A 23,726-nucleotide genomic window follows, 5' to 3' on the forward strand; every position below is an offset into this window, starting at 1 on the left:
GTCATCCTGATGCGCTCTTGTTCAAGCGGAGGCAGAACATATCAAGACCCTGCTTTTGAATGTAGACAACCAGACAGAGAAAACTGGCTAGACTCGGAGAAAACTTCTCATTAAAAGAACATTGCGGGCGCGCAACAGCACTGTCACAGTGCATGAAGCAGCTAGCAAAGTATACTAACTCTGTGGCTAGCAGGCGTGCAGGACATGTTCACTGATACACCGGAACGAAATACAAGCAAGGAAAACAGACGGCATGGGCATTGGTTCTCAAGCTTCTTCATTGTATATCACTTCCGCCGGGTGATAATGGAGGCTTTTTTTTTTTTCAATTTCAGTATGAAAAACATTGATTTTTGTGAGCTGTTTGTGATGCATTGACTTGTATTTCAAGCAGAAGATTTTGTGCAGAGGCTATTGCTTGTCTGAATTATCTGAAACTGGGCTTTTTACGCGGTCAAAAGTTTCGTTGGAGTTTGCCTTTAATCACTAATACTGTTGGGGTTGAGTTATAAAAATGTCAGGAAAGATTGAGCAATCATCAATTCATTTTAACCGCAACGTCCCACTGATCCCAGTGATGTAAATGGTGGTCTAAATATGACAGCTTTTTTATGACATTAGAGATTGGCCTACCAAACACCTACCTGCAGAATTTCGGAATGACATACCTAGGTGTCTTGGCTTAGTCAGACCAAGCATGCATGCATGTACAGGCTTGCTAAAAAATTACTGTTACACCATCTCTGGAAATTCTTTTCTCAGTAAGTTCATTTTCCTCCTTAGCATCTGATCTTCCTTTGCAATGGCCTTCTGGACAGACTGCATGTTCACCTCTCACCCAGATGAACCTGACTTCAAGTGGACTGTTGTCGAGGATCACAATGCCAACAGCGTGGTGCTGGACAACCTGCAGGCATTCACACCCTATGAGGTGTTCATGGTGGCTTTCAATGATGTGGGTGCCAGCAGTGCCAGTGCCATCTCATCTGAGCGCACCCGTGAAGCGGCCCCCTCTGCTGGCCCTTCCCAGGTATTGGGGCTAGAACTGGGCTCTCTTTGGCCGCATTCGCTGTTCAAAAATAATATTTCGGTGGTTACAGCCAGGAATCAACTAAATGCTCATCCTCAGAGTTTTAGAAAAAGCCTTTGCCCTAGTACACATTCATGCAAAGCGCATGCACTGCTAGTGTGGGAAGATGTCGCCCCCCATCTATTGCCTTTTATGGCTTGCCAACTCTTCGTCTTCAGTTCAATTCGAGTTTATTCACTTCATGCAGACATGGGCAAGCTTGGGCAAAAAGCCACACAATTTGCTTGAAATAAGCCAAAGCCCCCATGTACAAGGCATACAACAGAAGCATACAAGTGTATTACATACATGGAGTAAAAGGGAAAACCTTGTTGAGTAGACTTCCTTTAATTCAACTACGGTTAATTCAATTTTTTTGTTAATTCAATTCTGACCAAAGGTCTCGGCCAGTGCCAATGCATTTGTGTGTGACCAAACTTGCGTAATTTCAATCCTGAAACTAGCCATCATAGAATAATTTTAACTTGGTTGGTCATCATGCACGCGCCCAAACTCTATGGTGACCACCACAGTGGTGACTCCAATAGCGGCAGCGTCCACCTTGGTGGTGCCTAGGGTACAGAAAATGTGGATGTCTCAAATGTACGGCTAAGCATTCCGAGCATCGGCGACGCGAACCTTGCAACCAGGATTTGGCGCGGAGTACTCCGACATGCACCTAAGCCCTTCTGCACACGGTGTTTGGGAATTCGCAATCAAGCATATCACACATGCAATCCTTGGGACCGCAGCTAAGCATTTCGCACATAGGCGTCTCCGACTCGGCAATCGAGCACATTGAACTCCTTGGAGCCACACCGAAGCTTTTTGTGCATCGGTGCGTCCGACTATACGACTAAGTACACAGAGCTTCGACTCCTCGAGCCTGCGGCTAGGCATTTCGTACATCGGCACCTTGAACTGTGCGTCTAAGCACATCAAGGGTCGACTCCTCGTACCCACAGTTAGGCATTTTGCACATCGGCATCTTGCACCCTCCCAGACCCTTCAGGTCTGATTCTTTGACAGGTGGCAAATCACGCCAAACCAGACAATGAAACAGTTTAGATGGCGCATGCTCTTTACCGTCAGTGCAAGCTATGGCTATGTGCAGAGCTGTAATGTTGGTTTAGACTGGAAAGAAAATTTTTCTCTGCAATAAGTAAAAAATAGCTGCAAGACAGATCCACTGTTAAACTGAGAAGCTCATTGGTATTCAGTACAACAGAACATCACTAATTCATTAGTTACAGAGAGGAAAAAACAACAAAAACACATGATTCTACCCAACAGAGATTCTATTGATAAAATATTTTCCAGACATTCATGTGCTTGAAATTTTTGATAGTTGATATTCAATTCGGTATTTGGCTTTTTTTTCTTGATGCGATTCAACTCAATGTCTACTATTCAGTATTCACACACCCATAGTCTTCACATTAGCAATTGTGGAACGCTAGAACTCGGCCCCTCATAGATTGTCTTGTGACTTCAGTACACAAACTTTGTTTCAGCCTTCAATTACAGTAGACTCTGCTTAAATGAAACTTGAAGGGACAGAAAAATGTATTCATTTGAAGTTTCGTTGAAGCAAAGGACACAAATATCACCAACAATTGTTTTGTTTTAGAACTATCTGAGTGTTTTGAGATTACTGTAGTAAAAAAAAGGGTCTTTAAAGGGGGACGTGGCAATGAAAATTTTTTTTTTTATTTATGGGAATAAATTGACGAAATTTGGCATGCAGGTGTGATTTGTTATGCTGATATCATAACTGAAATCAGTTTTGAGCTATCTCTTATAGTTCTTGAGTTGGAACACTTGACATCCTCTAATGGTCATCCCCCAAATTAATTAATTAATTACACATACGTTTGTCAAGATTTTCATACCAGCATGTTCATAAAAGCCTATTATGTGCAATTAAGTTATTGGTTTATTTTTTCAATGCCAGAATAAGCACAAAAGCTTTTATTTTAACTTTTCTGTGCATATTGTCTTACTGATGACCTTTGCAAAAAACCCATTATAAATTTTCTTATGAGACGCAGATGAAAATGGACAGCTTTATTGCACTCATCAATATTTTACGATCTAAGTGCTAAAGACAGTATGATTCTGTTTTCATTCGTTGTGAAATTGCACTGGGATGACTGAAAGGAACTGCACAAAAAATGAAAGCTGAGGAAACGGAGCTCAAGGTTTTATTTGCTGGAAACATCAAAAGCAGTTTTTATTAGCGGTATTTTTAGATATGGAGAAGGCATTGGGGGGGGGGGTTGGAATTCTTCGTGATCTGGCTGGTATCGGTGTCCTCAAGAAATCTTAAAACACGAGCCATGTTATCATCTAGTTTGCCGAGGAGCCTGTCGTGGTGCGCAAGATAGATTTAGTTGTTGATGATTAGATAAATAAGTTGATGGCAGATAGATTTGATGATTTTTTTCGTTTTTATGACGTGCAGTTATGGATGCAGAAGACTCGGTCTCGAAAGATTTATCAGTTTTTTACACCTGTCTTGACCCGCTTGTCTTCACGCATGAAATGCCTTCTGAAGGAATTTTATGTTTTTAGATAGACCTTTTCATGCGCCTTGGCGATAGCCATGTGTGCTGGCGATACGATCCAAGATGCCAGAAGCTCCTCACACCTTTTGCTTCTGCACATTCCAAGCTTGTCAAGCGCAGCATTCCACAGTTATGTTTTCGAAATGCCCTATTAAAATTGTGCCATGCAAGACAGTTATCAAAATCAGGTGGTGCGCCTCCAGGCCGCAGGCTACCTAGCTGATCTTCTCATTGCTGTGTCACAGAACCTGTTAAGAGACATCATAAATTCAGGCCGCAACGAAGCCACTGAAAGGCACAAGAAAGAAAAAAGAAAGGCTGCGGTTATCCCTCACCTGCATCGCATTTCACATAACCTCAAGAGGGGTGGGTCCTCGTGCCAATGTGAATGTTGTTTTTTCCGCACCCGATAAACTCTGAAAACTCTGAAAACTCTGCTGCATTGTAAACTCCAGCAACGCAAAGAAGGAGGGCTGGGCCAAGAAGCACCAAAAACGTTTTGTACTGTGTAGCAGCAATGTTGTGTACAGGTTTCCGCTAGCTTACCCGCCGTGGTTGCTCAGTGGCTATGGTGTTAGGTTGCTGAACACAAGGTCGCGGGATCAAATCCCGGCCTTCGAGGGGGGCGAAATGCAAAAATACTTGTGTACTTAGATTTAGGTGCACATTAAAGAGCCCCAGGTGGTCGAAATTTCCAGAGTCCTCCACTACGGCGTGCCTCATAATCAGAAAGTGGTTTTGGCACATAAAACCCCATAATTTTTTTCCCCCCCTATCTTGTGGCAAGCACTACACAGGGCAAACTGGTCGATACCTTAATGACTGGCTACGGGAACATAACACCAACTGGAGCAACACCACATCCGGTGATCTGGGCATTCATTGTAGAGATTCATTCATGATGCATTCATTGTAGAAAGAAAAAAGAATAAGCGCCTTGTTATCCCATTTTCAATCGGTGCAGCTTGTTGTCAGATAATCGCACAAAAATCACTAGAGAGATTATTGAAGCCCATGAAATCCACAAATTCAAAGACAAATGCGTGAACGCCGCCTCAATAGCTCTGTCAGAAAAAGAACTGCGTTTTCTTGAAGATAAATGGTAGACACGTGCACAGCTGTTCATGTGTCATTTGTGGGAGATATGGGGTTCTCCTCCGTACTCTTGGGACAAAGGAACGACAACACAGTAGTGCAAACAGTCACAAGGGCATTTATTGCACCTTTCATAGATCAATGCCTGCTAGCCGAGTTGCTATCCCCAAAACATGCCGATGGGCGCGCGACAAATCTAGAAGTCCGACTTACCGCGACCGCATTGCGAGCGAATATGTTCGCCCCATGCTGGATCCCAACGCCTGGTCGTTCGCGTGTACGGTCACGCGAATAGTGGCACGTTCGAAGGCGGCCACGCGAGACAGTCTCGCCGAAGCATCGGACGGCGCCCGCGCGGACGTTCGCGCCCGCCGACGATCTCGAACCCAAGAGAGAGCGCCTTGTCTTCCGGCGCCCAAGTAGCCCCGCCTGTCGGCGGCGTTAGCAGTGCAACACTCACGCCATCTCTCGCACTGCGCCCCAACCACATCGACCGCCGCGGGCATCACGCAGGCCACGCGGCGAAGCCGCACTACAGGAGGCGCGCTATGCGGGAAAAACATCAGGGGAGGCGCGAGGGTTGCGCATCCCCACACATTGTAGTGCTGTGCTCAGGTACGCTCATTCCTGCCAATTTTGTGTATCTTTGTGTATTTTCATTTGAGATTGGTTGGCACCGTATTTAAGCAGTGGAAATCTTCTCAGTAAGACCAGTTGTAAGTTCAGCGTTGGGTATGTGCACTCGCCTCGTCCTTGTCCTTTGCGCTGTTGAAAAAAGAATGTCACACCAGCTTGCCCAAGCTTCAACAGTGTCCATCGTAGCTGCCCACTGTAGCAGCTTCCCCACAATACTTGCCCGCCCGTCTCGCGTGAAAACACTGGTGCACACAAAGTTTCTTATTCCAGTACCAGAAAATCTCCTCACAGATCTTTGCACACCGCATTCATAGCTATCACGGCCAACGCTATTGTGATAAGCATCTTCGCTTATCTGTTTCACAGCGCATGGCCATTGTGCCGTTGGAAGCGAACTGCATGCTTCTAAAAGGCCATAATTCGAACGCACCGCCATTCCCTGCTGCAGGCGGCACAACGGTAGCGCCATGTATCGTTCTGGCGGCACCGTAGGCATCATGTTCTGGTCGCATTCTTAAAACCCTGGGCAGTAGTAAAATTACATTGTGCATCTTGGGTCGCTTAGGCTCTACCAGCTTGACGCATGTCTGTGTCTTGTACCGCAATGATTCGCATTGAGTGGGCACGGCAAAGCTTCCAGCCAAAATTCCTCACTTTAAGAAGCTGCTGACCCAGGCCCAATTTGAGGAGCACAAACGTAAGCTTGCCGAAGCCGTAAAAACGACAATGCGTGTCTCAGGGCTGCTTGAGCTCCACCAACTTGGTGCACATCAATCAGCATCTTATGTTGCTACGATTCGTGCAATGCTTCGCATTACGTAGATGTCAACTACAGTCGAGTCTGCGTTTTCTTGGTTGGTACGTTGTTTCTCGCGTTTTCTTTTCCGAAATGTATGAACAAGGTTCTACTGTAGTATTGCCATTCAACATGTTTGTTGAATTTTTCCTGTACTATACACTGATGAGGTAGGCGGCCATTTTAATTAGTTCTATTTAACCAGAGTTCAGAAAGAGATGTGGTCCGTTTAACCAAACTTTGTTAAAACTGCGCCTACGGTGGTGAACCAAAGTTTACCATTGTTCCATTTGTCCGGCATTATCATTTAAGCAAGTTTCGTTTATGCGGAGTCCGCTGTAATTCATAAGTTATACAAAAATTACACAAATTGGGATGGTCCTGCATCAATTATACAAAAATTACACAAATTGGGATGGTCCTGCGTCATTAAAATTTACATGTAATTTCTTCGAATTATTAGCTTTCTTCATTACAAATCTTATCTCTGCACTTTCCTGATCGGTCTATGAAAACTAGTCAAAGTGAGCTAAATCAGCATGTAGGTATGTTTTACAGCATACACTCTTTACAGACAATGCTGTTTTCCTACAACCTGACATCGTGGTAGTGTTACAGGGTGCCGTTAAGTCATGTTCTCTTTTTGCCATCTCAATACTGCTCCTCTTTAACATTTGGGCCAACATTGTATGTATTTTCTATAATGACACATGCTGTGTTTCCATAGCGCTGACCACATGGCTGTGTTTGCGAGAATAGCATTACGTGTATTTACAGGTGACAGCCAAGGCCACCTCGTCAACCACTGTGGTGGTGTCCTGGGGTCCTGTGCCTCGGACACACCGCAGCGGTGTCCTGGAAGGTTATCGGGTCGTGTACCAGGCAGCCAGGGAGTCGGCGCCCATGCGCAAACACATTGAAAGCAATGCCACTTTCACCACCACCCTGACGGAGTTGCGAAAGTACACTGCATACTCGGTGCAAGTGCTGGCATATACTCGTGTAGGCGACGGAGCCCTCAGTCTGCCACCCGTATCAGTTACCACATTCGAGGACGGTGAGTGGACGGTGTGATAGGCTGCTGTGTTGCAAATGCTTTTTGGTCCCCTATTAGTGAATCTGTGCACATGCACCCGATGACAAATTTTATTGTACCGCAGCACTGCTATGGGACCATTAGAAAACACGGGCCAAGGACAAGATTTTCTGTATTTTGGGGCTCTGCACCCACTATTTGACAGTGAAGTCCTAAGTGTTGCACAATATTTTAATGCTCCCATAGGCACACAGTAACCTCTTCTATACGATTGTAAGGATTTCGCAATCGGCCAGATATAATGCTTATGGGGAAAATATACTTATTAATGTGCATGATTTTCACACTTATTTAGGAACTTGTCATTTGTTTCGGTATAGTAGGAGCAGTTTCTTGCATCCCTTGTCCTCTAATTGTGCTTGGTACCAAGGAAAGCTCACCTCTAACATGAACTCTGAATTGAGAGATGCACAGGCATGATGAACAGCATTTCAAACAGCATTTTCCATCAACAGCTATGTGTATTCCGACCTGTTGGCACTCCAGTCACACTACACCAACGCGAAGAGTTTGCAGACAAATTGCTGATGGCCTTGTGAGCAATTTGTCGGCAAGGCAGGAACAAACTTGTGGGCAAGAGTTCAGTGATTTTGTTGTCGCGCTACAATGGTTTAGTGCGGGAAACATGGTGGTGTCTTCGAGGCGCCGGCCGGCCGTTCGGATCTATCAAGTCCTCATTCTGCACTGTTTTGTCCTATAATTCCCAACAAATACTTGTGTACTCGCCGTGGTTGCTTAGTGGCTTTGGCGTTACGCTGCTAGCATGAGGTCACAGGATCAAATCCTGGCCGCATTTTGATGGGGGCGTAATGCAAAAACACCCATGTACCGTGCATTGGGCGCACATTAAAGTACCCCAGGTGGTCAAAATTAATCCGGTGTCCCCCACTATGGTGTGCTTCATAATCAGGTGGTTTTGGCACATAAAACCCCAGATATAAAATTATATTATTAAATACTTGTATTTGCTTGAGATTTTGGTCATGATCCTTCGAGAGCAAAGTATTAGTGACAACTGGTCACTGTATTCACTGGAGATGGCTTTTGAGATTTTAGCCGCTGTCAGATCTCAGAGGCCATTCATTAAGAAGGATTTGTTGGGAGCAAAATGTGAAAACACCCATGTACTTAGATTTAGATGCACGTTAAAGAACCCCGGGTGGTCACAATTTCCGGACTTTCCCACTACAGCATGCTTCATAATCAGATTGTGGTTTTGGCACGTAAAACCTTATTTAAAGAAGAAAAGATATGTTACAAATGCTTGCTTGTACGATCGATCGCGCCATAACTTTCTGCATTGTGCGAATAGAAATAGAAACTGCCTTGCCAATGAAAGCGAAAGCACTGGATGATCATTGTATGTTCACGACCGCCATCTTTGCGAAATATCGTACGGTGGACCCAGGTTCCAAATGCCATCGTAAGCGCGCAATAGTCTCTTTTCATAGCTTAAAGCGACCTATCATAACAGTAGGTTTGCATTTACATGGCGGGCTCGAAAATATGCAACAGGGTGCCGACTCCCAGCTGCAGACGCATTTACACGGACAGCAGATGGACACACGAAAAAAAGGGGGGGGGGGGGGGAGAAGGGCGAGGTACGTCGCGCAAACTTGTCTTCGGCTTCTCGATTTGAGAACTCTGTACCGTTGGTGTCGAGTGATGCGATGTGCATTCCCCGCTATTGACCCTCGTAAACCACCTGTCACAAATATGGCAAAACACACCTGTTTGCTGGAAGAACAGGAAAGCAGTACCTTCTAAGCAATAGAAGGTTGCCATTAAGGGTAATATGGCCAACTATTAAACTGAAAGGCCCATACGTATTTAGGACAACTTTGCTATTTTTTCAGCTTCAGAGGGAGAAAAAGCACTTAATCCTATTTGACAGTATTAGTAGTAGCAGTAAACTTTATTTAGAAAAAAAAAGAATTGTGCAACAGACATTCTATCGATAAAAAATATTTTCTCAACCTTCATATACGATCTGAGTTGTTATCAGTGCTGGAATACTATACATATCAATTGATAGATACCTAAGTTACTGATAGCTAGCAGATTCTTGTCAAGTAATGTGATTGGCCTGCTGAGCATGTATAGCACTCTGTTTTTGCAGCGAAACTATTAAGGGCTACTTTTCGCACTATAGTGTCCCGCGCGTAGAAAAAATCCAGAAACTAGTGCAATGCTGGGCTGACCTGCAGTAGAGGTGATGCAGGCATTAAGTACTCCCCATATGTGGGCCGATCTCGAATGTAGTGAAATGCTGGGCCGACCTGCGGCAGAGGTGCCGTTCGCCATTAACTCTTTCGTTACCACGCCTATTCAAATCGATCACCGGTGATCGATGCTATTGATCGCCGATTTCGACATGGAGCCGTTTCTTATCCATTTAAGGCCATCCAGCAGTTAGTGCAGGCACTGCACTTTCAGTATCAGTTTAAATTATCGCGATCCGGTGATGGTGTGATTTTTGACAAACCTTTTTGCGAACTAATGTGCATATGTTGTAGTGAAAAGAAACATGGCTGTCACCTTCTGCCGCGCTTGAGAAAAAAGCATGCTGCTCACGATTACGCCACACTAGCATCAAAATTTTGTAATCGAATGACTCCCATCAAGCCAAGAATTATATCACTGGCTTTGACGTTCAACAGTGCTGAGTGGTGATAATTAACCAAAATTACGCCAGCTGTTCACTAATGAGCTTTTGTTTGGAGTCCAAGTCATTTTATTCCGCCAAAGTGTATTTCCGAAGGTCCTCCGCAGGTCCAACGTGTGGACCTGGCGTTTTCAACCAGTTTCCAAGAGTTTAGGTTTCGCTTCTCTCGGGGCCACATACACAGTTCCACTGGTCATCCATCTTCACAGAGCGGAATGGCAGAGTTTCTTTGCACGAAATTAGTAAGCACAAAATGTGCATTAAATGTTCTGGTATTTGATATTTGGTCTTTTTTTTTTCGATTCAATATTCAATTCAAAATCTAGTACTCAGTATTCACACACCCCTACATCAAATACTGCAGGAACCATGCAGCACAGACATGAAACATTGACTATATGCTGCAAAATACCGTATTTACTCGCATAATGATTGCGCTTTTTTGTCAAAAAAATTGACACAAATTCAGGGGTGCGATCCAGGGGTGCGATCACTCCGCGAGTTAAATTTCCCGCGAAAAGAGAAAAAAAACTTTTTCATCCCGCGTTTGTTGCGGGATGACAACAGCAGGCGGCTGTCACTGAACAGTGCGGGACACCAAAAGAAAAAAGAAAAAGACAGACCGAGCAACTCTGCAAGCGCAGCATCACAAAAGCCTGTCACACTGCAACAACTCACAGTCACCGGTTGCAGCGGTACCATCGTTGGCCCAATGTGACGGGATGCTTAGTATGCCTGCTGTCGGGCTAGTTGGTACAAGGCAGGCTAGACATAGTTTTTAAGCACTAAATAAGACACGGACTAAGCATAGACACGCTAGCATACCGTCTGTGTACATTTCGTCTCTATTCTTAGTTAATGTGTTATTTTGCCCCTAAAGGTTGTTTTTAGCATGATGGAGTGCATCTCGGAGACACAATCTGCCGACTAGTCGGCCAATCATTGGCACCGTCATTCTCTAGTCGGGGCCCGGTCGGCCTAGTGTGACTGGGCCTTTATAATTGGTATCTTGAGTAATGTTTATATAAATAATAAATGAATAAAATAAGCATTGATGCTTTAAACTCTTCGATAACAGCCTTCAGAATGTACCATAAGACTTTTGAGGTCATTAAATCATGAATTTAAGGAAGTGAGCATTGTTGACCAGCAGCATCACAGCAACTTATTTAAGCATAGAAATGTCAGCAGTATTTGCTGAGCATTTCTTTCTTGAGCCAACAGTGCGTCCTCCAGTTCCTCCACGCATTGCAAAAGTGCCTGTTCACCACCATTACTTTGATTGAACTCTATTGCAAAGCGAACTAAGGGTGTTTCTGATCTCCAAATAAGCAAGAATTAAACAACCAACACACTAGATGGAAGCCTTACAGCATCCTGCCTGGCCCTAGAGTAACATGGACTGGCCGTGCTCAACTGCACTAAATGCTAATTTTGGCCACTTCCACATACAGCCAACAATTGATTTTTCGAACATGCCCAATAATTTGAGCACCTTCACTGCACCGCCATGTACCCCATAGAGCCAATGTATAAGGACATCTGAAATTTTGCGCACTGAAACCCTTTGCCCTGTAGGCCTAGCTGCTTCAACATTCACTTCCAAGCTTCCAGCTGTTCAGTGCAGTGCATTTTATTGATTTTATTGAAATAATTCGCCGCCATCAGCAATGACACTGGCTCCACCTTTGTCATCCTTGCCAACGGCTTTGAAGCGCAGAAAGTACCGACATTACATAATGTTGCTTCCTGAAAATTAGCTTCACCGTAATACAGCGGTGTTACACGGTCAAGCATACACAACGTATTGCGAGGAAGCATACCATGAGTGAAAAGGAGCCTCTGTCATCGGGACACTGTATCTGTTATTTAATTAAACACGTGGGTATCCGCATCTCCTGTCGCAGTACAAGCACCAATACGCTTAATAAGGGCACTGGAGGACCTTAAGAACTGTTTAGGATGTGCCTGTGGCGATTTGAGCTTTGGTAGTAAAAGAAAGCATGCATTTATTTTTTGCATTGCCCAATTTCTTGGAGGTTCTTACGGCCCGCAGGGAGCCCAAAAAATTGGACGTTGACTGTAACCTTACTCTACAGCAAAGGATGAATGCATCACAGAAGTTTGTGACAAGGAGTGTGTGTGTCCACAAGTGTAACACCTTCCCTATTCTGTTGTGTGGTTCGTTTGGGTCTGTGGATTTTGGCCAGTTAGTAATTAGTGGGGACCCCGACAATGCACTCCAATTAATTAGGTTCAGAGCACGTGTGCTTTAATCAAGTCAACAGAAAATTTCAAGTAATAATTCAAGTAAGGTAATCTCATTATAATGAGGGTTCACTGTGTCTTGCAAAGGCTTTTACAGTGGTTTCTGGACAGTTTCACTTCAAAAACAACTCAGCTTCTTTGTGCTGTTTTACATATTTTTATACCAATTTGCTTAACTTTGTGTGATCTTTGAGTGCAACTGTAGTTACTCGATGTGGTTCCCAAAGGGTGCAGAGTTGTGCAAAGGTTTGCCATCTTGCCATCTGATGTTGCATGTTAAAGCCATCTCTCATTTGCACAGGGGCTTCATTCAAGGTAGGACAATTTTATTTACCGCTGACTTTGCTGTGTTTGTCCATTCGCAGTACTTTTGTTAAGGAAGTATATGTTTATCGCTAAAAGGAATGTGTGCACCACTCCAAGTAGCTCCAAGTTTAACGACAGCCTCTGGTTGTAAAGGAAGCACTTGCACACATTTTGATGTATGTACACGTGTGTCTGATACTTCCTAATGCTTTTTCATCTGCTTATTTCCTCTTAGTTCCTGGGCCACCATCAAATGTGTCATTCCCAGATGTCACCACAACAACAGCGCGCATAATTTGGGATGTCCCACAAGAACCAAATGGTGAAATTTTGGGCTACAAGATCTCCTTTTGGCGTCGCCCCAACTCCGGCAACGGTGCTGCAGAAAATGAGGACACTGCTGAGAGTGCTGATAAAGGTCGAGTGTCACGTGAAGTGTCGGCCATGGATCGCACATTGAAGGCCTTTGACCTCCAGCCACAGTCTTACTACGAATTCGCCGTCAGTGCACGCACACAAGAAGGATGGGGCGTGGAGGCTCGGGCGCTTGTGCTGACCACCGCAAGTCGGGAGAAGCCGCAGGCTCCGTCACGCCCACTTGTGAGTCCCTCGCAGGTGCAGGCAAGGCATGTCACTCTGAGCTGGACACCTGGACGGGATGGATTTGCACCGCTCAGGTGTTACTTGCTACAGCAGGTGAGGATGCATCTATTCACCTGCCAGTTGTTTGGAGGAAGGGCTATGCTATGGCTTAGATTTGGACTCGCCTCAGCTGAGTGAAAAAATAATTATGTGAAACACATACATTGAGACTCCATGACCAGTTAGCCCATTACAGTGTATGGGGGTGATTTGAATTGACCAGTTTGGTGCAAAGTACACCATGTGCAAGCTACATTAAAAGCTCGATAATATGATCTCTTTTTATTTGAAAATTCAGTTAATTTGTTATACTTCTGCAGTCCCATAATTTGCCATGCAGGTTATACGGTGCAGGTTATACGGAATAATTGGATAGCACCTCGTGCACCTATCCCAATAATTAATAATTTCCTGTTGTAGCCTCCAAGACCGGCATGCTGTGGTGTGCTTCCGGCTTTGCATATCTCAAAGGCAGGGCCAGAAATAAGGCCACCCATGACGTGTTTCCAGCTTCTGCGATAGCTTCTGTCTACCAGCTTTGATTGTTTCTGGCACTTGCAATGCATATATGCGTGGCCTTCAAGATTGAATTCTAGAGAGCCATTGCTGGGACTGTGATTTGGACACTGCAATGTGGGCACTGATAATCTGTACAGCTGTGCAAAGTGCCTTCGTTATGGAGTAGTGCGCATTAATTTTTTGTGTTTCTGCCTGCTACAAAGAAGAGAGAGCATCATTATTACCATCATTTGCTTTTCTGTTTCTGCATTGCATGGATCATCATGTTTTCTCCAACTGCTGGTTGTTGTGTGCACACAATTTTCGACCACGTTAAATATCTCAGCCATGTGTGCATTTCCACTAGTGTACGAAGACGATGACGGTAGGGATGGACTAGGCCGACTAGACTTCCGGGTGCTTAGTCGTACTCTCTCCAGGGAAGCAGAAAACTAGGTCCTTTCTCACCAGATCTCTCTCTCTCTCAGCTCTGCCGACTGCTGAACATAGAAGCACTCATGCAGACATTGTGCACTAACGTTCTAACCCTTGATGTAAATTACTTGATGTGGCAGCTTTTACTTCTCTGAGAAATCAAAATGTTCAATGGAATAATTAACATAATTGTGCTAATTAACTTTTCCATTAATTCCTTGTGCCACATATTTCAATCTACGAATTACAGCCGCTGGGTTTGTGTGGCATATCCACTTGGAATGAATTCTCTGGCCAGCACCAGTTCCGGGATACTATTAATTTTCAAAGTGTCTGACAAAATGCATTGGCATTCCAGTTACTTTTTAAAGAAACCGCTGCTTTGTGCATATAAGCGCAAAAGTAACTGGAACACCAATGCATTTGGACGGACACTTCGAAAATTAATATCTCAGAACTGGTGCTGGCCAGAGAATTCATTCTAAGTGGATATGCCATGCAAACTCAGCGGTTGTAATTCGTAGATTGAAATAAGTAGCATAAGGTAATTAATCAAAAATTTAATTAGCACAATTACATTAATTATTTGCCTGAGCATTTTGATTTCTCCTAGAAGTATTGGCCACCTCATCGAGTAATCTTGATCATGGGTTAGAATTCTGCTTTCTGCCATAGGCAGTCAATAAAAAATTTGATGCAGCTAAAAAAAAAAAACACCATGTATATCCTCTGAGCAAGCAAGTTCTGCTGCATGATTTATTGTCGACTAATGCTCCAAATGATTGTGCCGCACCTCATGCTCATCATTTTAGCTCTGTCCTTTCATACTTGAGTTTAAGGGGAGACGCGGGTCGAAAAACGGCGATTTTCATTAGCAAAGTCAGTTTTATGTTTTTGACTGTTTCAGCAAGATTGATCCCTCCTTTTTCACATATAAAGAAATCAGAGCCGTAAATGATTGGGAAATTATAAATAAGCTCGGTGAAAGCACCCGAGGTGGCGAGAAAAGGTGCAAATCTGGCCCATTTTCCAGCGCGTGATGCGTCAAATCGCGGCGTCACAAGCTATTGGGCTTGTGCAAGGCAGTAGGCCTACGCTTTTTCTCTCAGAGGTCGGCTTTGCCGCGTCACAATCTCCCCGAGAAGTAATAATAAAAACATTTCACCGCCAAAACCGAGCGCTTTCGCTGGATTTCTAAATCACGTGGTACGATTCCGGCCACGCCATTGGCTGCTAGCGCGCGACGCGGCCGCAGGTTGTCTGCTATTTCTGCGACGCGCCGCTCTCTCGACGTGTTCCCAGGCTTTCAGGCATTTTTCTGCTCCTTGTTTCGATGGATCCCGTGAAGAAACGCGATTTTCGACCTCGAAAGTATCGGTAGAAGCACAAGTTCAAGGGGACTCGCCGCAAAGTCAAGCGGCGTGCAATAGAGACGTCCGCGGCAGCTAAGCCTAACCTAGGTGACGGCGACGCTTTAGACGGTTCAGAGCCGGCCGGTCGCTCAAGTTTCGTTGACAGCGCAGACGAATTCGTCAGCGCATCGGAGAAAAAGTAGATAATCTTCGACAATCAAGATAGGAGCGCCGAGGAGACGGCAAGCACCTTTATCTGCGAGATCGGCGTCGGGAACGTGAGCGCCGCGGCATGTCCGGCGTGCGGACGGCGCGACCTTTTTATCCCCGTGAGTTGGCCAAAAAACGGAAACGACTCGCGTCGTTTTTGGGGTTGTGTTGCAACAATGCAGCGTGTACCACGTCCGTTATCTCGTCAACGTATTCGTCGCGGCGTGCATCTCCGGTAGACGACGCTAACGGTGGAGCGCGCCCTTCGGCCAGCCCAAGAGAGAGTTTCGCCGTGAATATCAAGGCAGTGGTTGCGGCGCGCGCATTTAGAGCTGTACACAATCAACTCGTCCGATTTTGTGCAGTTCTTGGTTTACCAAAACCGATGCACCATAAATCGTTCACCGCCATAACAAAGAAAGTGCACCTCGCTGCTACAAGAGCAGTGGCTAAACTTGGAGTTGGCTCGGAAAGTAACAGCGCAGAAAGTGGGTCAGCATGGTGCTCACGAAGACTCTATGAGAGAACAACATATGGCGCAGGTTAATTCTAAAGTAGTGCACTGGATCTAGATACCCTGGCCTGCATTATGTGCAATTTTTATATAGATTTCAGCGCTACAACACAAATAAAGAACTTTTATAACTTTCAATCGTGTTTTTCTCAGCTTCATATTTTTGACCAAACATGGCTTTTGTGCACGACATTTGATGTACTTATTGTGGTCCAATCAAGACCAAATTTGGTGTGCATCATCTTTAAGATGTGTAGAATGCACTGATCTAGATTTTAGTGCAAGCAGTTTATTTTTAAGAATGGAAATGTTCAATACCCTTGGGTACCAGTCACTGAAAACGAAGCATCAGATATAAAATTCTCTCAAAATGTTGCCTGTCAAGGGAATTGCATTATCTTGGTTATTAGCAATCAGTGGAGTGTTAGGGACAAGAAAAGCCATTCTGCACTGCTATATCATGCCAACTGCTAGGTCCAGTAGCTGCACAAACATGCACTGTTTTTCACTTATGCATGGCACTTAGGACATGAAAGCATCAAGCTATCCTAAAACTAAAAAGAGATTTGGAATGAGGATATCGAGCTATATAAGTGGTACAATTTTCATTTGTCTAGCATTAATATTTAAAAAAAAAGGTTTCTGAGGAGCGTCTCCCCTTAAAACCAGTCCATCACATTGTATGACAGAATAGCATGAAAATTACTTCTTTCTTCTCTCTTAAATTTGAACTTGCCATGCATACTGTCTGATGCATTATGGCAAGCAAATGCATTGCTTCTTGAGTGCAATTTGTGTTGGTTGAGTGCAATAGGTATCTATACTATGTGAACTGCAAAATGCGCCCAAAGTTTAAATTTGCAGTTGTGGCCCCTAGTCTCTACATGCACTGTCAAGGATTTTTTGAAGAATTTCAGTAGTGAAAAAAAAAAGGGACTAGCTTTGGTTTGTGGGAGATACGGGGTTCACCTCCGTACTCTTGGGACAAAGGAACGACAACACAGTAGTGCAAACAGTCACAAGGGCATTTATTGCACCTTTCATGGATCAATGCCTGCTAGCCGAGTTCATATCCCCAAAACATGCCGATGGGCGCGCGACAAATCTAGAAGTCCGACTTACCGCGACCGCATTGCGAGCGAATATGTTCGCCCCATGCTGGATCCCAACGCCTGGTCGTTCGCGTGTACAGTCACGCCAACGGTGTCCAAGGCGGCCACGCGAGACGGTCTCGCAGAAGCATGGTCGGCGCGCGCGCGCGGTACGTCCGGCGCTGTCCGCCGACCCGCCGGGAAAGAGCAGCCCCTTGTCCCTCGGCGCCCGAGTAACCCCGCCGCGGCGCGACGGTCGCGACATCTCTCGCACCGCGCTTGTACCACGCCGCGGGCGCCAGGCCACGCGAGCCGTCCGGGAAAACAGCATATCAGGGGATGCGCTATGCGGGAAAAACATCAGAGGACGCGCGAGAGTCGCGCATCCCCACATCCCCCCAACCTTAAATCACTTCTTATTCCGGAGAAACATGTCACACGGTCTAACATTAACCCGTGCTTCGCGAACAAGGTGGTACATGCAACAGTGGCCGCGCCGGGGAAATGTCCACACGCTGTCCGTAACATGCGAGCCGACTGTCCTTGGGGTACACCGCTGGCGTCCGCCGGTCACAGCAGCAGCTTTGCAGACTCGACGGCACGATCCCAGGCCAGAACTCCGGAGACGACGACGCAGTAGTCGGTACGAGCAAGCGTCGCTCGCGCCGACGCGCCTAGCTGGCAAGAGCCGCCGTAGCTGTCGGTGACCGCTGGCTCCTTTGTCCGCCGCCGAGGGTTGTGAGCTGGATGCAGGAGGTCGCCGAAGTCGCTGCGCCGAACTGGCCACAGCATCACCATCGCCCAGGGTGACTCTATCGTAGTCCGGGGCAGCCGCGCAGACGATGTGCAGGTGACAGCAAGCCAGGGGTGACTCCAATCACGCAGCGTAAACTCAACACACTCGGCAAACACTACAGTAGTGCCAGGGAGAGGAATTCTGCATGCGCATCGCCCACGTGGTACGATGTTCAACTCGGCTAGCAAAAGATCGGGCAGCTACTCAGATGCTAAGTTCACGTGAACGAAGCTCGCTTCCTTGAGCCGAACAAATAATTTCAATTCGTGCGAGGCTAAACTAGAATGAGGGAAGCTACTTGCAACACCTCAACGCCACGGTCCACCAGGTTGCGTCCCTCCACGTGCGACAGGCAGCTTCGTAAAGCCTTAGGCCTAAAGCGTCGCTACCCTGACAACAACCGGCATCCAAAAACAACACCCAAAATGGGCGCAAAACAGGCAGCCGCGAGGAGACGTCAGCTCTGTGAGGTGGTCCTACTCCGCTCGGTGCACACAGCATCCGAGTTGACGGCGCCCACCGTCCCAGACGGTGTCGGAGCGCCCGGTGCCAGGCTGCAATACCAGTCAGCCCGTAGTGGCACCCGTGGCCCGCGGCCACCCGGCTCCCTGAGCCGAGACTTCATCCGAGTCAAAGAGATAGAAGAAGCTATTTACATAAGAAATTCGGACCACCCACGAGGCTTCCGTACTCACTCGCTTCAGGCTTGCCACTGCTCCGCGGGCGCTCAGCCTCGCTCTCCCAGGATGCAGACCACGTGGCTCTCGTACCGACGAATGTCATTAAAAAAAACTCTTGCGAAAAGGCTTAGCATGTTGACATGTTCAAACACACTACAGCCTCCGTCGCCTCTCTCAAGAAAGCACGCCGCCGACGCTAGCGATCAAAATCCACACTAGGCCTACGCTTCGGTTCAAACAAAGCTCTTGAACGAAGCAACACTGTTAAATCTATCGTCCGACGCCCCAAGAGCCCCACGTTGGGCGCCAGATGTGGGAGATACGGGGTTCACCTCCGTACTCTTGGGACAAAGGAACGACAACACAGTAGTGCAAACAGTCACAAGGGCATTTATTGCACCTTTCATGGATCAATGCCTGCTAGCCGAGTTCATATCCCCAAAACATGCCGATGGGCGCGCGACAAATCTAGAAGTCCGACTTACCGCGACCGCATTGCGAGCGAATATGTTCGCCCCATGCTGGATCCCAACGCCTGGTCGTTCGCGTGTTCGGTCACGCCAACGGTCGTGCGTTCGAAGGCGGCCACGCGAGGCGGTCTCGCAGAAGCATGGTCGCAGCGCGCGCGGAATGTCCACGCTGTTCGCTGGCCCGCCGGGAAAGAGGCAGCGCCTTGTCCCTCGGCGCCCGAGTAACCCCGCCGCGGTGCGACGGTCGTGCCATCTCTCGCACCGCGCTTGTACCACTCCGAGCGCCGCGGGCGCCAGGCCACGCGAGCCGTGCGGGAAAACAGCATATCAGGGGATGCGTGAGAGTCGCGCATCCCCACAGGTTTAGTTATTCAACTAGTATGCAAGGATAATCAATTATTCAGAGTGCAAAGATTGGGATGTCGTGCCAGTGGAGCCGACTGACCAGTAAAGCAGAGTTTTATCTGTGCATTGAAAAGCGTGCACTTTATTTCTTTTTTTTTTTCTTTGTGGCCTCCTTTAACATGATAAATATTATTACAGCTTCGTGCCCTACACACTGCACATTTTTATTTGAAATGTTGTTTAGCACAACTTTAATCTTTGTATTCAGCAATTTTTGCTCAAGATTAGCCAGGCACTATTGAAATATTATTTAGTGGCACGAATAAACGGTCACAGAGAGAGCACACAAAAACAGGCGCAGTTGTTTGCTAATATGCACCAACTCGCCAAACAACAAGTTCTTCTAAACTATTGAAATACATGCGAAATGACACCACGTGCGTTAATGCAACTGCCCTTATCGCTGCCTGTGGGATGACAGATTGAAAACACGGGCCCCTGGAAGGAGCTTCCCCAGAAACTAGACCCCAGCACCACTACGTACACGGTGGCAGGACTTAAACCAGCCACACGGTACTTGTTTCGGCTGCGGGCTGTCAATGACCTTGGCTTCAGCCCTTGGAGTGAGCCGTCTAATGAAACCTGGACACTGCCTGCAGGTAAGCTCCTTACATCTGCTGTCAAATCTTAGTTTGGCATCAGTTGAACTTTCATCGAATTTGATTCTGTTCAGACCGATGGTTTCAGCAGTCTTTAATTGAACTTGACATCATCAATGCTTGTTTTGATGTCCACTATCATTGTGAATGTGATTATACCTTGAGTTTTACTGTTTGCATGTGTTTGTAATTACCACGATGGGAATGTGCATTGCATTATATTCAAAACTATGCCTTGAATACAATGTGAGTATTTTTATATTAATTGTCTCAAAATGTTGTGAAAGCTCTAGGGATAAGAAGGGTTCCAGTGGCGCTATGCCTCGACACACCATGCACCGCAATTGATGCATCCCTCTGCAACTACCATGGCATGGTTCAAGCTCAAGGAAACAATGGACAACAACCACATGCACACTCGGAAAGCATTTATTACACTTCCAACTAACACTTTGAGCAGGTCAGCTAGCTATAGTTTACATCACTGACGTTTCCCTCGGAAGAGGAAATGCTAGATAAAGAGGGGCTTTCTACATACTGGCTAGAAGGTGCGGCATCTGCCATGGCCGAAATGTGGCTGGCTAACTATGTGCGGGATGATGAGGAGCGGTGGTGGAGACTTGCTCTTGCTGCTTGCTGGTGACCAAAGAGACACAGGTGATGTCGGCAGAATCTCATATGACACGGCCAGTGGCTCTGATGAGGCTTGCAATTCCCATGCGCCACTCGCGAAAGGAAAGCTTTCTCCCTCTCATGAAACCTACTGGTGAGACTGTGCCCGATGTGCCATTAGCAGCATGTGTGATCGTCATGTTACATGACGATTCCCACAGTAAGTAAATACAAGGACCTGATCTGCTACATTCCTGCTCCAAAACAACCCAACTGTTAAAAAAAATACTTTCTGTAATGTGAAATCCCATTGACGTTTAAATATTGCAGCAAAATTTTAGGATAAAGAAAAAGAAAGATAAAGAAAGTCTGACCTTCATATTTTTTTAGTAGGGACTCCTGCGCCTATTGTACCAATTTGGTACAAACACGAATTCCTGCGCCACACTGCGTCAGAACGGCTTCTCTATCTATGTGTGCTTCGACATTGGCTACGAATAGCGAATTGATTCGTTCTCCGAAAGAGAGTGCAGCCGTTCACATGCTGCATGCCACACGATGGCACCTCCCGCACAGAATTTTCACGCTTATAATTACAGTCAACGACCGATTTTTCGGACCCTCTAGGGAACGTAAAAACGTCCGAAAATTCAGGCAGTCCGAAAAAATGAATGCATGCAAAAAACGCACCTTTCTTTTCTTTTTTTTCTCGGATCTAGAGGTAAAGGGCGAAGTACCAGGTTTCAGAAACCCTGCCAAAGCATCAGTGAAGTGGCTATAAAAAACGCATTCAAAAACTCTGTATGCAGCCGACTGCCGGTTTATTATGTACATGTGCATCATCGGGCAGCCGGTTTTATTGCTGCAGTGGCTTGAAGAACTTGTTGATTGTTGTTTGGACAGCGTTCCGGTTGCATGCGATCATATTCACCTCGATCTGAGCAATTGTCATGTCAGCACTGTACACCGATGAAAGAGTCAACAGTGCTCGCGTCAACTCGGCGCTTGTAGGCGGCGCAGGCATTGGCTCCTCATTTTCAACATCGGAGTCTTCTGAATCCCCCACAACCTGACTCCTTGCTCCATGCCGAACTCCTTGCTCACGTCAGCCTGCGATGGGCCGCTCACGACTTGCTTAATAATGGTGGCTTTCTTCTCCATCATTAACCGACGGTTCAGCTTTCCGCGCTTCGATGCCATCGACGAGGACGACGAAGACGGAGTGAGGGCCATCGAAGGCAAGCGAAATCCTCGAGTTGCGAACAGTGGAGTTCACAGACGAGCGTCGAAGCACCTAGGCCTAGCGTCGCAGAGCACACTTGACACAACAGCACAACCACGCACCACACTAGCCAAAACGTGGCCTACGCAAACAAATGAAATGGCGTTGCTCCGGAAATTCCGCCAGTGGCGGAAGCGGAAGTGCGGCGATGAACAGAGCCAGCGTGGCCAGACGAAATCGGTGTGTGACGGCTAGATTTGGCTAGTTGTGGTTCAATGCGGTGATATGCTTCGGCTGCAAGTCGATTTCCTGCGCAAGGGCGCTGCGCGAGGTGCCAAAGGACCTTCCGTCGCATCAAAAAGTCCGGAAAATTGGACGGCGGGGGGTTCGAGCGTCCGAAATTTCAGATGCCCTTATACATTGATTCTATGGGGCTCGTGGCGGTGCCGCGAGTGGCCGGTGTGCATGCGGCCACTCGGGCGGCTGCATTTAGAGGGTACTAGAATACAGTCGAGTGGGCCGAACGGCATGGCGCTCCCTAAAGCTGAGGCGCAAAAAAACAAAAAGTAGGCTGACGGCACTGCGAGCGAACTAGATATTAGGGACATGCGCGTTCAGTGGGCAAGTCCTTAGCCATTTTGATCTAATGTCGGATTTGTAATACAAAGTCACAGTTCCGTCCGAAAGGCAAAGCATTGATTGCGATAGCAAGTTAGTAGCTAGATAGTAGCTTCATTGGCCCTACAAACTTGTAAGTAAACATTCGCTCACTAACTAAATTAACCGGCTTGGTGTCACGGCAGGCACATGCAGACATGAACACATCTCACTCGATGACCGCGGAAACTCGCTGTCAAAACGAGGGTGAGCCGTTATGATTGGCTCACCTTCACACGCTTTCACTTGCACATACAGCATACGTCGCACGTCGATGATGTTATCGCCCCTGGACTTTTAACGAAACATCATGGCAATGCCATGGCAGAAGTGCGCCTGGAGTGTCCATATAATTGCTATCACAGTAAAAACAGATTGGAATAGCTTTACGTTATACCAGCCCAGGGTTTATCATGGCTCTCTGGTTTTGCAGTGACATATAGTGACCCAAAAATTATGTTACCATGTCGATTGGACTGTATAATTTGAGAACATTTCCCGCTATCTTCATGAGCGTCGGTGCGGGAATAATATAGTTTGATCGTGGTGCCATCAATGCTTTCGAATTTATAGGAAAGAATTCACCGTGCCACCACTCGACACTCTTCCCTATTCTTGTACTCTATAGCCACAAAGCGCGCTTCTACTATGCGCTTCATGTTGGTTTATTCTGTGTTTCATAGTGCTTTCGAAGTGCGCTGCTATATTACATTATTACACCAAAATTGGCAGATTGGCGTGCTCCACACTGCTTCAAAATGAAATTTTACGTTCTCCAAATTGCTCCAAAATTAAATTCAGTCTGCTCCAAGCTGCTCCGAAATGCAATTTTACTTGTTCCAAAAATTGACCAAAATGACTTTGGGCAGTCTCACCCCTGTTTTTGTAATACAGTACTCGGCCTTTTTCGTGAGAATAAATGAAAGTGGTGTTTTCAAGGTATTGGAGTTTCCTTTTAGATTCTGACATGCCTGGCATATATTGTCACGTTGTAGTGGCAGTGAAGAACCAGACAGCAGTAGAAATGTGAGTCATGAAACTAACT

At 46.3% G+C, this 23,726-nt stretch overlaps 1 protein-coding gene across 2 annotated transcripts in view; it reads left to right on the forward strand.

Annotated features, from left to right (window-relative positions):
* The window catches only part of sdk (sidekick cell adhesion molecule), a 121,140-nt gene that overhangs the window by 62,969 nt on the left and 34,445 nt on the right, over nt 1-23,726 (forward strand). For both annotated transcript variants that reach the window (XM_050173428.3, XM_072290055.1), the window contains 4 exons: nt 843-1,030; nt 6,941-7,220; nt 12,734-13,194; nt 20,013-20,190. In XM_050173428.3, the coding sequence (XP_050029385.2) occupies nt 843-1,030; nt 6,941-7,220; nt 12,734-13,194; nt 20,013-20,190 (1,107 nt within the window). The remainder of the gene's footprint in view (nt 1-842; nt 1,031-6,940; nt 7,221-12,733; nt 13,195-20,012; nt 20,191-23,726) is intronic.

The sequence above is a fragment of the Dermacentor andersoni genome, chromosome 8 (assembly GCF_023375885.2).
Source record: "Dermacentor andersoni chromosome 8, qqDerAnde1_hic_scaffold, whole genome shotgun sequence".
Classification (NCBI taxonomy): Eukaryota; Metazoa; Arthropoda; class Arachnida; order Ixodida; family Ixodidae; genus Dermacentor; species Dermacentor andersoni.